This window comes from Clarias gariepinus, chromosome 14 (genome assembly GCF_024256425.1).
Source record: "Clarias gariepinus isolate MV-2021 ecotype Netherlands chromosome 14, CGAR_prim_01v2, whole genome shotgun sequence".
Taxonomy (NCBI): Eukaryota; Metazoa; Chordata; class Actinopteri; order Siluriformes; family Clariidae; genus Clarias; species Clarias gariepinus.
The window spans coordinates 8212410-8230615 of record NC_071113.1 but is presented as its reverse complement, the minus strand read 5'-3'; the positions used below and the strand labels follow the sequence as shown (position 1 = coordinate 8230615).

Sequence of the window (18206 nt, the reverse complement as noted above, 5' to 3'; positions counted from 1 at the left end):
GTCTGCAGTTTTCTTTCTATAATAAAAGATGAAAAAGCCTGGATCCTACTACTTCTACAAAAAAAAAAAAAAACATTTACTTTATATTCTGCATAATGCACCATGTAGTCCAGACTCTGTCCTGTTGGACCTCAAAATAACTCCTGTCATATTGATGTATCCTTACAGGGACCTGATATAGACGTATACGCTATAATCACATTGCTACAAAGTGGTGCTTGTATGTAATTGTCCCATTTACTAACTGCTGATTAGATTGAGGACTTTGCTCTCTGATTCTAATAGAAAATCCAATATGCTAGCTGATTTTATTTTTGAAGAAGTATTAGCATGCTTACACTGGAGAACCTTTTCACCATAGCTTTTCACCATAGCTACACAGACTTAATCTCTCAGCTCTCGGCCCTGACGTCCTCTGCCCTAAACGGTCTGGGTCTAGTATGCTCTACATCGCTCCTTGATCTGGGTTCTCACTGAGTAACACTCTCCTAACCTCACTCTATCTATCTACTCTAGACAACTGCGTCATGCTTTCGTTATCACCGTGTTAATGTTTAGACTTCGATCTGAACATTAAGATCGGGCCCTCTGATAGGAGCCATGTAGAGGTCCGTCTTGAACAAAGTGAGATATGTGTATAGACATGTTGCTCGTTTGTGTGAGATGTTTGGGGTACTGGATGTGAGATTCTCACACAAGTTGCAGACGCCTAATCTTCTGAATCTCACGGTAGCATAAGCACGTTGACTTCTCCTTTGTCCTGATCGATTTCAAGAAGGGGGCAGAACAGACTGAGTAGTTCAGTGCAAAGATTAGTATTGTGAATCATAGAAGTGAAAAATGGGCAAAAAAATCGAGTTAATTCAACGTGACGTTACAGTTTCTTTGCAAGAAATTACACTGGACATCTTTACACCATCTTTTTCAGTCTCTGTTTATTTGTCTCTCTTATATATATATATATATATATATATATATACGGATTTTTTTTATAATATATATACTGTATATATATATATATATTAGTGCTGTCAAAATTAGTGCGTTAACGCATGCGATTAATTTGAAATATTTAACGCATTAAAAAAATTTAACGCAATTAACGCGGTTGCAATTTTTACAAAAGTAATCTGTACATTTTGCAAAGCCGAATTTAAATACCACAGAAGTAATTCGTCTTTGACATATCACTTAAAAGCAAAACACCCCACCGAAACAATCTCTACAGGGCCTCGCCAATGTAAATTGCATTGATTGTTTTTAAATTTAAATGACACAAATGGCACATACCTGTGTTTTTATTTCTGTAATAAATATGGCTTTCAAGCCAACAGTTAATTTGGAGAATATTGATGGTTTATTGCAGGTATGTTGTTTACATGAGAAAAAAATGAGAAGTTAAACAAAAATTCCAATAAACAATCATATTTGAATTTAAATAGTTTTATTGTCTTGAGTTTACATTAATTATTTACATTTACATATCCAAAAAGTTTCAGTCTTTTAATTGTGATTAATCGCGATTAATTGCAAAAAATTGTGCGATTAATTAGTTAATTTTTTTTATCGATTGACAGCACTAATATATATATATATATATATATATATATATATATATATATATATATATATATGTGTGTGTGTGTGTGTGTATGTGTATATATATGTGATATTATATCTCAATAAATTAGAATATTATCATAAAACATAAAAAAAAATCCGTAATTCTATTCAAAGAGTGAAACCCATATATTACTGTATATAGATTCAATACACACAGACTGATATATTTCAAGTTTTTATTTCTTTTAATTTTGATGATTAAGGCTTACAGCTAATGAAAACCCAAAATTCAGTATCTCAGAGAATAGGAAGACCAATTAAAAAAAAGATTTGTAACAAAGAAATGTTGGACTACTGAAAAATACAGTATGAAATTGTACGGCTCTCAATACTTGGTCGAGGCTCCCTTTGCATGAATTACTGCACCAATGCGGCATGAAAGCGATCAGTCTGTATCACTGCTAAGGTGTTTTGGAAGCCCAGGTTGCTTTGATAGACGCTTTCAGCTCTTCTGCATTGTTTGTTTTGGTGTCTCGCATCTTCCTCTTTCCAATACTCTATAGATTCTCTATGGGGTTTAGGTTGGGTGAGTTTACTGGCTAATCAATCACAGGTATACGATGGTCCTTAAATCAGGTATTAGTACTTTTGGCAGTGTGGGCAGGTGCCAAGTCCTGTTGGAAAATGAAATCAGCATCTCCGTAAAGCTGGTCAGCAGAGGGAAGCAGGAAGTGCTCCAAAACCTCCTGGTAGACTGCTGCACTGACCTTGGACATAATAAAACACAGTGGACCAACATGGGCAACGTGCACAGTGGACATGGCTCCCCAAACCACCACTGACTGCAAACTTTACACTGGACTTTAAGCAACTTGGATTCTGTGACTCTCCTCTCTTCCTCCAGACACAGGGACCTTGATTTCCAAATCAATGCAAAATTGACCTTTATCTGAAAAGAGGACTTTGGCCCACTGAGAAACAGTCTGGTCCTTTTTGTCCTTAGCCCAGGCAAGACGCTCTGTTTCAAGGGTGGCTTAAAACAAGGAATGTGACAGTTGTAGCCCATGTCCTGGACATGTCTGTGCATGGTGGCTCTTGAAGCACTGACTCCAGCTGCAGTCCACTCCTTGTGAATCTCCCCCAAATTCTTGAATGAGCCTAGTATTATAATTTTTCCAAGGTTATCTCTGTTGCTTGTACTCCTTTTCCTACCACATTTTTTTCCTTCTATTCAACTTTCCATTAATGTGCTTGGATACAGTACTCTGTGAACAGACCATTTAAAAGCTCAGGATACCTTTGCAGGTGTTTTGAGTTTATTAGCTGATTAAAGTGTGACATCATGAGTCTCCAATATTCAGCTTTTTCACAATATAACATTTTTTTGAGATACTGAATTTTGAGTTTCATAATCATCAAAATGAAAAGAAATGAACACTTGAAATATATCCGTACCTGTGTAATGAATCTATATAATATATGAGTTTCACTTTTTGAATTTGATTTTACCCGAATGGAGATGGATTCCTTGTAGAGTGAACTTAGGGGTGAATTCGTTTTTCTGCATTTAGGTAGTGCCAATATATTCCTTATCTTGTCAATATCTCTGAAATGAAAAAAGGCTCTTCTAGTAATATTATCTCCATGGGCATCAAATGAAAGACTGGAATCTATGATGACACCAAGGTCTTTTACTGTTGCACATGAGGAAATCTGAAGTTACTGTGTGATCAGAGAGCTTACTTCTAGCCGCATGTGGGCCTAGTACCAGTACTTCTGTCTTGTCAAGATTAAGCTGAAGGAAGTAAATAAGCATTTATTGTCTAAAGTCCTTTACACGTTTCTCATCTTTATTGAGCTGTTTTTTCTCATCTGGCTTTGCTGAGACGTATAACTGTGGACATAGGAGATGTTTTTAAAATGCCAGGTTTAAAGCATTCCGACTGTCTACTTGTATTCATGGTTGGATGTTTATACCAGGTATGAGAAATAAACCATACTGTATCAGTGCAAGAAACTGATGGATCAAAAAGTCCATGCAGATGGGTTTACATTTCTGTAAGGTTAGCTTTAAGCAAGGTTTCTTGAGAATGCCAGATATGTATTTTTTTTGTTAAATGAAAGCACATTTAAGGCTCTGGGATTCATAGAAAAGCTAGTACATGACAAGTCTGATGAGGAAAAACACACAGCATGTTTAGACCAGTATAGAGATGATGTTTGAGAAAGTCCAGCCCGGTCCCTCGTGTTGTGTCCAAGCTTCTAACACATATATCTACATCATTAGAACGCTGTAGGAAATGGGTTAAGGATCTAGTCTGCACTTTATTCTAACAAACCTAATGCATGTAATGTGCGAGCTTAACTTTACGGTACTTAACTACTGGTTTGGAAGTTTTAAGGGAAGAAAAATATCATTCGAATGAAGGTCAGGAAGGTCCCCAAGGACTGAACAGGTCTGGAATTTTTTAAACGTCATTTATATAGTGGTTTACAAAGGCCCTGTGAGTGTTTATTTGTAGCATAGTAACATGGTGTAAGCGTGGGAAGCTATAAACTCAGTCACTCTGCCAAGTGCACCAGCCAATAAGGACAGTTTTGTTTTTTTCCCCCCAAGACATGAGACTGGGAAATAGTATTGGCACGTATGTATGTTGTCTTACAAGGACTGTTGCGCTGTTGAGTCTTATGTGTCTTCCTGAATGGATTACACAAATCGAGTCACGTTCCTTTGGGAGAGGATGCGATTACATTTACAGTTCACACCAGCAAATAAAGAAAGAGTTAGTGTTTCAGCATAGATGTCAGTCATTTTGATCTACTATAGAAACTCTTACTTTTGACATGTTACACTACTACTTAATATCCGCTCACTATTCACAATTTACAACAGATTCATAGCACAGTCATCATCTAAACCATGGGGCTGAGGGATGCACATACTTTTAAATAGATTTTTTTTTTTCTAACACAGTGGGTGTCACATATTAATAAACACATCCTGATTTGAGAATCCATCCAAGCTGGATTTTAATTGGTATTAGTTATACTAAAAAGCCTATACGACCGCTGATGATCTAAAACAAAAAAAAAATAGAAAAGTAAAGTTTACAATAAGAATATAACATATGACATAAGAGATTTTTCTTTTACAAATTAGAAATATAAAAAAATATAGAAAACATTTAATTATTTCATTTTATTTTTTCCTTGGATCTTCCTCTGATTTTCTCCGTAATTTAGTCGTGTCCTCCTCGTAACCAGGGGGCGCTCCCACATTAAGGCTACCACTACCACTTATTTGGGGGGCCTGTAGACTGTAACGTGTGTCCCCCAAACCATGTGACGTCACCAATCGCATCTTTTCAAAATGCTTGCTCACGCACCGTTGGGGGCGGCGTAACACACTCAGAGGACAGCGCTATCTGCTCCTTTCGCTTGCGTGAGCTCACAGACACCCCTGATTGGCCATAGAGCCGTGATTAATGTGAGAGCACTAAGTGACTCCCATCCCACTGAGAGAGCTCGGCCAATCAGCTCTCTCTATGCCCTAGGCTGCGAGAGGCCGCAGTGTCACCCGGGGAACGAATCAGCGATCCCCGGATGATAGGGCGAGCACTTTACCACTGCGCCACTCGGGGGAAATTGAAGTATTGAAATTTCTAAAGACATTTGCATCGGCATTCAAGTGTTATCTGTGTACGAATGAATGACCTGAACGCTGTTTGCATGTTTGCATGTTCTCCCCATGCTTAGTAAGTTTCCTCCAGGCACTCCTGTTTCCTCCCACAGTCCAAAGACATGCAGATTAGGCTAATTGGCGTTCCCAAGTTGCCTGTAGTGTGTGAATGAGTGTGTGTGTGCCCTCCAATAGATTGGCACCCTGTCCTGGGTCGCCTCGTGCCCTAATTCTCCTGGGATAGGCTCCAGACCCCCTGGGACCCTGAATATTAAGCGGTATAGGCGATGAGTGAGTGAGTAAGTGAGTTTTAGTCAGTGGTGGTCAATTAAGATGTATCTAAAAAATTATTATTTTCATCACTTTGTCCAAAAGTTGAGGTTATTGTTTGTTGATGTGTCTGTTTTCAGTTTCTTTTTTAGTTCCATGATGGTAACTGAGGAGGTAATACAGTTACATTGCATCAGCCTAAAACTAAACTATTGTGGTTTTAAGTCAACACAACAGCCTTGGAAGATAAGCAGAACTTTATTTCTGGTGGGAATGTGTCGCAAATTCCTTTTTTTATTTTACCTAATGGGTCCCTGGGATTTTATTATATCTGAACTTCACACTGTGTATATCTTAGGATGTGCATTTTTGTTCATATTTCATTTCGAGTAATCCACAGGTTTCAGAAACGAGTACTCGATTAATCGGGGGTGGAGTTTAAGCAAGGGGCGGGGCGTTTGCGTCCCAGTATACAGTAAACATTTAAAAGAAATAACAGCATGAGGTGAAGCCGAAGCGCTTTTTTTAAACAGGGCACTGATTTCCAAAGACTTTGATTTGCCAGAACCATGTTAGCAGCCTTGTCGTGCACACATGCCATTACTTTTTCAGAGCTTAACAGCTACTTTCCTGTTGCATCTTTCAGGTAGTTGCCAATGTTCACAGTTGTGTGTCTTTCCTCGAAACCTTGCGTCTCTAATACTGCGCTGTAAATTTTCCATTCATTAATGTAATGACAGGTTAGCGCCATATACGATTCGGTGGTTAGCGAAGTCCGCGTCATCTTCTCTGCCCTGCCTTTGTCGCATTTCTGTCTGATGGTGAAATCTCTTATGCTCGTCTGACTGCTGGTAGTGGCATCGGCACCATCTGCTTATAAACACCAAGTACCAGCATAACCAATCAGAAAGAATGAAAGTAGTTGAATTTTAACAAATGCATTTTTAGAGCCAATCGATCGTCATTTTCATGCTTGATGGGTTCGAGTAATCGATTAATCGAGTACTCGTGCACATCCCTAGTATATACAACACCGTTTCTAGCCAGCTGGCATGACCATGGTGTGATATGCAGTTTATCACCTGTGTAAGACTGCAGATAATCAGTTTCAACCACCAAAAAATATTACCTTCTATACACTATAATCAAATTTTACCATCAAAAATTTGGTTTAAAGACGTGCATGCAACTTCGCCATATACATAAATATACAAACCCACACTTCCATATGCAATTTTCTTCCATTTGTAGCTGCTGTTCTTTTAAAAAACAGAAGCAGTATTGCCAAACTTCTATCTTGTTCTATTATTTCCTGACATTCAGCTTAGTAAACCCACTGCTTTCGGATTGGCAGATCAGAACCCTGGCCTCAATTCCTCACAGCATTACAGCATTACACAGTTTTGGCTTCACCGATGGTTTTGGCTTCTGTTTCTACAAAGCATGCTGTGTCCAATAAGGCCGAAGTCCAATATGTTTCCTGCTGATACACTTTAACTGTATTACAAGAAAATAACTGTTTTTTTATACTTATTCTAATTCTTTGATCTGATTGGTCAGTACATGATTGATTTTCCACAACAGCAGAGCTGATATTAGTGCATAGTAACATCTTAGTCACACGGATTTGTATACGAGCTAATCATATATTAAAGATGCAACGATTCTGAATATTGGCCGATACCGATACCAGTCGGATCTCAGTGGGGGTATTTTACCTTCAAAACTGAGGAATGTATACAATTCACTTGGTCATTAAAATGTATTTGTAAAGAAATAGCAAATCTGACCATATTGTTGGATAAAAAAGAGGAAGAAAAGAGATACATGATATGCAATCTACAGTACGGCAGACAACTTTATAAAGAAAAGTGGCGAAATTAACAGTAATTTCAACAGTTACTAGTTCAACCACAATCTTTACAATAACGAGCACATATTTACTGCAATTATTAAACAAAATTATTTTCTGATGAGAATCCAAAAAGTTATATTCTAAATCAAATGAATCTTGAATCAGAATGGTAGCAACACAGTGCTTATTATACAGATCACCTTACATTACATTTTCTGCTACACAAACCAAACTAGGGACTTCCATCGCTTTCTTCATATTGTTGTCATAGACCCGCAAAATCACGTGTACTTTGGATATAGGAATTTTCCACCCATCAAGCGTTTCTTTAATTAAATCTGAAATCGCCCTGCTGGTGTGTGACCCTCTCATTTCCTTTACGTGTAGCACACCGCTCTGCAAATCATAATTTTCATTCAACCGATGTGCCGTTAAACTTAGAAGGGACATAGGGCACACCTCGGAGCTCCAAATATCTCTGGTGAAGCTGAAGGACCGAACGTCTTTTAATTGGTCTGCAATGTGTGAGGAAACTCTAGAATACAGCTTAGGCAAAGCGCTCTCAGAAACGTACAGTATGTTCGAGATGGCAAACTATATCGCGGTTCCAGATGCTCCATGAGGCGACGGAAACCAGTGTTTTCGAACAACAGAGAGAGGCTGGTCATCTAGAACAATGAATTTAAGTACCTTTTCTGTTATTTTTACAGCTTAAGGGTTCTGATGTGAACCTTTCTCTTGCCTCTGAAACGCATCTGAGCTCAGATCAGCTGCTTTGACTCATCCTTTTCCCGTTTGATTTGCGCGAACTCCTCGTGTTCTTTTGTGTGACGCTTCTGAAGATGCTTGATTTAATTTGTGGTATTGTGATTCGAAACACTACTTCCACCTCTGGAAACTTGCGTGCAAATATTACAATTTGCAGTGCTGTGTCGAGAGTAAAATATTTCCATATCAGGGACACGATTAATGTGCTGAGGTAACCTACTTCACATGTAAAAGATTCCCGCTAAACTCGCCTGTCACACTCACGTGTGACTGCGTAAGCAGCGCAACATATTTTTTATGTATTTTTTTTTAAAGGCAATGTTTTAAAATCAATAATTGTGTTCGAATTATTATAGTTTTCTTAAACTAATATTTTTTGCTATTCGAATATCCGATCCATTCAAAAAGCTTAGATCAGCGTAGATACCGATCCAGAGTATTGGATCGAAGCAACCCTACTGTAGCAACCCTACTGAGCAAAGGTCAGACAGCTTGAGACAGCCTATTTTTTCATATTAATATAAATCACGTAGATCAAATTAAAAAAGGTTTTACTGTGACAGGCAGCAAAACTACTTTAAAAAATGCTTGTTTAGGTAACAACCTCAGCAGCAACCTCATTTCGCCTTTTGTCTGTTCCAACCACTCAGCATTCAGCATCAGCAGTATACAGTACTAATCACCGTCCTGATCATCGGTCAACACCTGCACCTGTTTCTCTCTGGTTCATGCCATAAGTTTTATTTTATGCTGAATGAAATACAAGCTCTTCAGGAAGCCTGGAGAACTTCAAAACTATATAAAATACTACAAATTCTGGCTCTTTGGAGCTCCAGTGTCAGTGCTAAGATTTAATTCAATCACCTTTAACTATACAGTATTTGCAACACAGTGACTATGTGTTCATGTGTGAAAATGTTCCCTCATGCTTCCAGAACCACTCTTTTACAATTCTCACCATTTCCTAGGGTTCGAGGAAGCATCTAGACTGTTTCTGTCCTGGCACCCAGGTGGGGGAATGAATTTCCTGCAGATGTCCGGACAGCTGAGTCACTTGCGATCTTTAAGAGATGACTAAAGACTGGTCTGTTTCCTAGATATTTGGGTTATTCAATGAAGGGAACTTCAAAGCACTTTCGTAAGTGTCTCTGAATAAGAGACTCTGCGAAATGCCAAAATATAACTGTAATATAAGTCCTTGAATATGCCTTCAAAAAAGACTACTGATGTGATAATCTGGTCATTCAGTACATTCAGGTCGTCATCTGACTTTATTTTATTGCCACACAACGTTGCTAAGCCTAGACCTGACCAACTGAAAATCATAACACTGTCTTTAGAGGCTTTTGCAGTGGGCATTATGCATGATGGGTGCATCGCTTCATGCACTTCCCTTCTTACCCTGACACGCCTCTTACTCTGGAATAGGGTCAGTCTGACCTTTTCCTACTGCTCTAAAGTCCAATCTTTACGCTCCCCAGCAAATTAAAGTTTTTTTTTTTTTTGATTAGTCTGACTAACAAGGGGGTTTATTATGGCCACACAGCTGTTTAGTCCCAATCCTCTAAGTTCTACTCTTACAGGTTTTCATAATGTTTTGAATGGTTCTTAACCCAGCTGGATAATTTGACCCTTCTGGAATGACAAGAGCACGGGGAGAACATGCAAACTCCATGCGCACAGAGGCGGGAATCAAACCCAAGGCGACGGTGCTAACCATTAAGCCACCATGGTACATTTTCATTTCTTCATACTGCATGCCATGAAGTTTTTTTTCCAGAGATAAGGCTTGGAAAGTAAAATAACTCCCACCACCTCAGAAATGGTGCTTTCTCAAAACAAGCCTGAGACCTTTGATGGTGCTTTATAGATCCACTTTGCATCGTGGCCAACATTTAGACATATTGATCCATTTTATTCTTCCTGAGTTTTCTCTGTACTTGTTCAGTCCTTCCTGTAGCTTCCTGCTAAATGGCCCACTTCTGGAGCTCTTCCAGCTTACTTTTCCAGTCCCATCTTTTCACACAGCAGGTGAACGTAAACATTTGCATCAGGGGAATTGTGCCAGAGTGAACCAGGCGAGCTGAGCTCATCCCACATCTGGTATTTGAGAGTGGGAGAGCACTTTGGGTTTAATTCAAGGCTGAGCATTAGTGACTAATGGTAAGCATGGCTCTCACCTGTGGAACATTGCGAAAAAGTATGTTGTCGGTCACATAGTCAAGTGAATGAGGTCAGGCTTATCTTTTTTAAATATTGGATTTAAGCTCCTAGAAGTGTGCGTAATGCAGCACAGACCAGCATGACTTTTCCACTTATCAGAAGAGCTGTATGACACTTTTTTTATTGTTTCTCTGCCAAGACAAAAAACATGCCATGATAGGTGATAGGCAAAAGTTATTAGCAAATAAGAATAACTTAAGTTAAAAGAAAAAAAAAGCCAGACTTTGTACTTTCAATGGAGTCTTGGTCATCAGTTCTTTCTCTAGGTTTCTTGTCTCTCATTTTCAGTGCAGTTCCAGAGAAATATTTTTCTGATTGTTAAGCCATGCAGTGACCTATGAATCATTCACTCATCATCTATACCGCTTTATTCTGTATTCAGGGTCACAGGGAGCCTGGAACCTATCCCAGGAGACTGATGGCACAAGGCAGGGTACTCCTTGGAAAGGGTGGCAGTCCATCTCAGGGCACACACACATACAGCCTAACCTGCAGGTCTTTGGACTGTGGAAGGAAACCCACCAAGTACAGGGAGAACATGCAAACTCCACATACACAGATGAGAATCGAACCCGGACCCTGGAGGTGCAAGGCGACAATGCTAACCACTACACCACCGTGCCACTATGAATCATTCAAGCATAAATAATATATAATTTTAGGCATGAACCAGTGAGAAACAGGTGCAGATGATGATGAGATGATCAGGCCGGTGATTAATATACTGGTGATGCTGAATGCTGAGTGGTTGGAACAGATGAGAGGGGAAATGAGGCTGCTGCTGAGGTTCTTGCATAAACAAGCAATTTTTCAAGTTGTATCTTTACGAGCTTTCTAGTCTGTTACCATAAAACATAAAAAATTATTTCATTTCTTTTGATTTAATCTAAAGAAATGAGGGATGGCACTATTGACTATTGACTATAAGGATTGACTATTTGGCTTCAACCATACAGAATGGCCAAAAAAGTCTGGATCTATAGGCGTAAATATATTTACAAGTATAAATTATAGCAAATTGCACAGCTAATTGACAGACTCCGACTTTGCACCACTTGTGTTTCAGCTGATATGTTGAACGTCTCTTAATGTATCAGGACTGATGTTGTGAAATGCAGAGATGATTTCCACCTTCCTCCTTCAGTTCTGATCACATTACTGACTTGAGGTGACCCCAAAGGGAAAAGGTGTTAGGTCTGGTTTTATCTTTAATCTTCTATTGTTAGTTTCAAAGCGGGTTTCGTAGTGGGTCTGAAATGAAAAGGAAAATATCAAATTTCACATGAGGGAAAATGCCTGTGGATGACGACTTTTGAGCCACCTGAGTTTGCTTTTCTTCCCAAACTCAACGTCTTTTAAAACCATATGATTGTTCTTTTGTGTGTGTGTGTGTGTGTGTGTGTGTGTGTGTGTAAACACGCAACTTTATCTCTGACTAAATCTCAGGCTCTTTGGCAAGGGCGGTTTATCACTCAGACTTGGAGAGCACTTTTACAACTTTGCAAGTCCCGACTCCTCCGAGCTGCTCGCTGCTCTTTGCTTTACCCACAGCTTTGACACCTGGTGAAAGATTGCATGGCCCCGAGGTACACAGAAAACACAGCGACTCTCTCATGACATCACTACGGTGAAGAAATTCCACGGACTGAGGGCAAATACTTTGCGGTCAGTGCAGCAAATGGGCAGTGTCAGGGAACGTATGGGAATGACACATCAGGTTCGGACAGGACTTGTTGTATTCTTGACTCCAGTTTCTGATTGTAAAAGGATTTTTGCTTGGATTTCAAGTATATAATTATGTCTAGTTATACTATACTTTATACCACACCATTCCCTACAGTATAAGTATATTTTAGCAGTCGGCAGTGGCTCGAGCACAAGGCGACAGTGACTCGTGTGCGTTTGTTTTGTCTTCGAGTGCAAGGTTTGAAAAACCCCAGAAACACTCCATCAGCTGTCCCTCCTCCTCCTCACTCAGGCCTGAACTTGTCTTTGCTCTCTCTGGTGTCCACCCCCTCCCATTCCTCTGATGACAAGCGTTCTTTAGTGTCTTCGGTCTTCCTTCACAGCTAAAGATTATGAGTGTTGTAAGGTTTGCATTGCGGCTGTGGATCTGTTGAGTTGCAAAAATTAGAAATCAGAAATTTGAATTCAAATCAATTTCAATTGAATTTCTATCTAAAAATATAGCGAATTTGAATTGAACAGAAATTTCAAGTTAGAGCAGCATGGTAGATGGCATGCATGGTGGCAGGCGAATAAACATTATTGGATTTGGAATCTTCCAAAGTTGTGGCCAAGATTTATGGTTTTAAAAATATAAATTGGGTTTTTTATGTGTTGGACAAAAAAAACCTACCACAACTTTATTTGATTCCTTTTTTTTAAATGGGTTTTTCCAAGGTAATCACATCCACGAAATGGCACGGCACATGTTGCACTTAGAGTGGTGGGTAGTTGCTGTTATTCAAAGCAATGTTGTACAAGGAGTTAAGGGTTAAGGACTCAAAACTCTAAAGAAATTTAAACTCACAACCTTCTGATCAAATACAGGGTCTTAACCATTTCCCGTCTGCTTAAGCTTTCGGGAGTCACTATGCCTTATTAACAGGGATAACCCAATTAAGCCATCTTTCACTAGATGTCAATATCTTCACATAAGTATCCCTTTTTAATTGCCTAGAAATTATTTAAACAAAAAGTTAGCATTGTATATGACTTTAAAAAGAAAAAAATCAATTTTATTTCATTTGTGGTATTTGTAAAGATATTGATACTTTTACCATGACGGGACATCTCAACCATTTGGACGAGGCCTATACTTATACTTACAGTATCTATACTTGTAGGTCTAATCTATTGTTTTTTTCAGCGCAGATGTTGAAGTGATTTTTGAAAGGTTAGGTTTTAACTAATTAAAGTAAATAAAAATAAAAAAGCTGGAGAAGATTATTTAACATCCTTTTTCCATATATAACCATAAAGGTCTCCAGATCCTCCAAAATCTTAATAATTACATTTTCTTAGGGCAGTAAATTAGCTGTTGTACTTGTGTTTAACATGGTCAGGTAGTTAAGAATGAATGTAACATTTCATATCAGGGTAAATTGTCGTGTGTTTGACTCTTTTACCCGGATATGATTATGAAAGTGAACCAAAGAAAGAGTGTGACTTATTACACAGACATACATGTACCTGATCTTGTTTACAATTTCTAAATATTTAATTGCACACCTTTAATCTGGAAGTTCAGCTTTAATTTTTAAATTGCTTTCGTCACAAAGCAACAAACATTAAATTAATCTACAGATCAAAATTTGCACATTGTTGTATTAATTTGAGTTTTTTTTTTTATTGCATCACGCTAAATCCATACATCCAAATTAAATGTAAATCATAACCTGCGTCCTGAAGAATGTTAATTTCGCCCATGCTGTGTATGACATTATACAACATGAAAACCATTTGTGTACTTGTTTATGTGCAGACTCCTGGCAGGTGCACCCAAAGATAAAGCCTTATCAAAGCTCAAGGTAAATGAGACCGGAGCCATCTACTCATGCCCCATCACCACAGACCCAGCGGACTGCACCCGAGTCGACTTCATCACCTCAAGTACGCAAGTTTGCACCAACTGTATATGCTGTATTATTATGCATCTGCTCAGGTCAAAATGTTACATTTATGCATTTTATTAAAGATGTTGATGATAAAATGTTTTTAGGGACTGTCAAGATATAAAGTAGTTTAGTAGTTTAGTTTTAAAATGCACCAATCCCGGGGTGCATTATGCACAAAACTGAAAGTATTTATCCATACAAATTTATCCATAGGTTGTAAAGTAAATAGTTTGTCCTAAATACATAAATAATAAAATAAAAATCTTTAATAATCTTAAACTTTAATAAGTTAATATATATATTTTTTTTTGTATTTTTTTTTTTTATTCTTTCTCTCATCCATGTTTCTTTCTTAACAATTAAGATAAGCCCTAGTCACATGCCTAAGTATGCCCTTTGAAAATGTTTGTTTTTGCATCCAGGGTTTTTAGGCATATATTTTAGGGGGATCTGTGATGTTCTACAAATTTATCTGTATCTACTGTTTAATCATAATTAAAGCCGGCATGGTGGCATACCGGTTAGTGCTGTGACCGTGCACCTCTAGGGTCGAGTATTAATACACTACGGGCAGTTTGGGAACGCCAATGCATGTCTTTGGACAGTGGGAGGAAACCTGAGTACCCAGAGGAAATCCACCAAGCACAGAGAGAACATGCAAACTTTATGCACACAGACCCCCAGGTGGGAATCGAACTTCCTGGTAAATGGACCTCTGGAAGTGCAAGGTGCTAACTGTCTAACAGTAAGCTACCACACTGCCGAATGCCAAACTAGTTAGTTATTTCATTATGTTCGCGTGGAACTTAATTGCACACTTACAAGCGAGTTTTTAAAAATGTGTTGAATTTGAATGAATCTGTTGAAATTTGGAATGAACTAAAATTTTTATTTGTTACCATGAAGTGTGTGGAATGAAGATGTAAGGTCACGTTCACCAAGTAGATTTCAGCTGCACACTCATAAGCGTGTATCGAAAATATACAGCGCCATCTGTTGGATGCTGAGATGAACTGATTTAAAGGTTGATTTTTTGGGGATTTTTTTATGATGTAAGGGTGTTTTCTATTTAAATTTCCAAGTAGCATATCTTCTCTTCCCATGGGCCAATTGAAAAAACAATTTGCTAATGTAACAAATCACTTGTAAAAACCCCATTAAAATTCGTTCATAAGTTTTTACGTGATGCCTGCACATTCAGACAGACAGACAGACAGACATGGGCCGCTGGCGAATAAAATCAGTAGCAGCATTAACTCGTGCTAGTAATTATTATGGTAGTCAATATTAATTAAAAATAACGTTTCTCAGCATTATTTCGAATTAATATTGACTACCATAATAATTAAAATAAGTAACTAGTTTACTAGCGTGAGTTAATGCTGCCACTGACTGTATTTCAGCTTACCTGTTCAGTTTTATCGCCATTTTTTTAAAATATTGTCTTTATAGTTTTAACAGTATGTTGTTTGTCTTGATGTTCTTTCCTTTGTTTCTTTGTTTTTCTAATGTGACCCAATATATTTTCAGTGATACTTCAATTAAAAATTAATCTCTACATCAATGAGCCAATGTATTATGATGTGGGCTGCTGTGGGCCAGGAAGTCCAGGGCCACTTTTTGGTCCCAGTCAGCCCCTGATCTTCGATGTACAGTACAGACACGCCAACTTTACAGTTTTATTATATGTATAGTCAAGAATAGAAAATTATATATAATGCAATATAAAATCAATACAATATAAAAAATACCACTACTCTACTATTTAAAATAATATCTTAATGTATATATATATATATATATATATATATATATATATATAGTATATATATATATACAGTATAAAGTATATATATATAAAGTATATATATAAAGTATATACATTAAGTGTAATCGTTTGATTCTCATATTTGTTTTGTAAATATGTGACATCATTTTTGTAGAGTTTTTGAAGTTCTCCTTTGATGTTTTTGAAATCATTAGCAAATCATATACAGTATTTGTAAAGTGTCTTTGTTTTTAGCCCCCGAAGGAGTGGATCTAAATTCTGAACAGATCTAAACCTTAACAGTTTGTAACCTGTTACATGTAACTGTAATGTATCTGGTGTTATATGTACTATGTATTTCTTACGGCAGGTTGTTTAATGATAGCCAGCTATTGGCATCCAGTAAGTTTTAATCATCAGAATTTCTTATATCCCGTGGTTTCCTGGTAAACGCGTCACTAATTTCTAAAACCTGTCACACCATGTACACACACCCACACATATATACAGTATTATTATGTTCAAAAGACAGAGGTGAGCTTTCCTTGGTTCCCGACCAGTGTGTTTGTAAACAGAATCGAATTGTATTAGGTGCATATTTCTACACCGCTCTTTAATTAAGCACTTAGAAACGTCACTTTCACATTTGCACACAAACAGGAAAATCAAACTCTTATTTTGTAATGAATGGTAGCTGTTTCAATTTCAAACAATTCATGACACCGCTTTGTAGTCCTTGCCAAGTGCAGAAATCCGAACATACCTGCGCACATGCCCTGCCCATGCCTTTGGCAGCTGTTTATGTTAAATGAAAAATGTATCGAGCCCAGTTAGGCAGGGCAATTATCTACTCGAACGTACATTTTCTTCTGACTAGAGACAAAGCGTAGAGCCGACCTTTTGTTTTTCAAATAAACACTTTGGCTTCCTCTGAACTCGGGCGCTGACCTTCATTATTATCTTTGTTGATCGACTCAGACTGAAAACTATTTGCATGTCCTCTGCATGACTGATATAATTTCAGCAGGCTTTAGAAATAAGTGTCAAGTGAAAATGAACAGCCTAATACAGTACAAGTGTCAGGTGTGAAAGTAAGATAAATAATCATTAAACTGTCAAAACAGACTACACACACGGCTTTAACTTATTCCGGCAAATAATTTAGCCTTGACATATAAGGTTTCCCTGATACATAAGGTTTCCCTGACTCACAAGATAGTTTGAAAACTGCTATGTTACTTCCACATTTAAGTAAGTAAGTCCACATTTTAAGCAAAGCATGACACATCCGTTACCTGGTTTTCAAGCAAAAGCTGATGCTTGGTAACAAGCCACATGGTCTGTAAAGAACAGATAAGCCCTATAAATGGATTTTGCTCCAACACTATGTTATATGCTTATAACTATGTAACTAATGTGGGATACTCATGAGAAAACATGAGATGCACACCCTGTGCATGGGAAGCTGTTTGTTATACGCTGCATACGTCTTATATGGGTCGGCAAGGTGGCTTAGGTGGTTAGCACTTCTGCCTGCACCTTGGTTACCATGGCAACATACAGTATTAAATCAAGCACATTAATAAAAACATGTAATTTAACATGCAGACAGTATACGGCTATTAGAGCTATTCTTACAGAATTCAATACCTTCTAATCGATCAGAATAAAAAATTCAGCAGTGCTGCGATATAAGGATTTGAAAAGTAGCTAATAAACTAAATATGAATCATTATTAGTATTATTATCATTATATTAATAAAGAAGTCACATGACTCCTGTTTTGCTAATCTTTCATCATCCACGTGGAGAAGTAAGGACTGTACATAGACCTTTATTCCTTTAATCTCTGCTTACTGATTAGCTTTTTCTCTTGTCTAGCGGATTCATCCGAGATGATAGAAGGCATGTGGCTTGGAGTGACCGTAGCCAGTCAACGAGAGCATCCTGGTGGACGAGTATTGGTAAGACAGAAACTCTCTGTGTCGTTAGAGGCAACTATTGTAAACTTTGAAGTATCTAAGACACATAAAACAATGCAAGCAGTCACACCTTATTTGGTAGTTCTGTCTGTTCTATGGGGGCTAAAAATAACTGTATGACACTTCTCTGAGCGGGCAACTAAGTTCACATGGTGCCCTACCTACTGTACGTCCTTGCGTTACAGAATGTTCTTTTCAGGTGAGCGAAGGTGTGTCTTTACAATTTACCTTCACCACAAAAATCCTTAATGACGCATGTCAAGTTTCGAACTTGGCAGCAATGTGATCATACTATCATATCATCATCATTACAACTGATGATCGCTGAATATAAGTTCAAATTAAGCAAAGTTTCTGATATGTTTAACAAAATGACCTCAGTTAGACATTTTTAAAAATTTCTCTTTGATGTATTTAATTACAATTTATTTTATTTATAAAAATTATTTTTAAAGTCCCGGTAAAAAAAAAACAAAAA

The 18206-nt window shown here is 37.7% G+C and overlaps 1 protein-coding gene across 2 annotated transcripts in view; it reads left to right on the top strand.

The window, feature by feature from the left end:
- itga3b (integrin, alpha 3b) overlaps nucleotides 1-18206 on the top strand; it is a 49019-nt gene that overhangs the window by 13468 nt on the left and 17345 nt on the right. For both annotated transcript variants that reach the window (XR_008365604.1, XM_053510819.1), the window contains exons 2-3: nucleotides 13846-13973; nucleotides 17628-17710. Coding sequence is in view for 1 of the 2 variants with exons in the window: in XM_053510819.1 (XP_053366794.1) it covers nucleotides 13846-13973; nucleotides 17628-17710 (211 nt within the window). In the remaining variant the exon portion in view is untranslated. The remainder of the gene's footprint in view (nucleotides 1-13845; nucleotides 13974-17627; nucleotides 17711-18206) is intronic.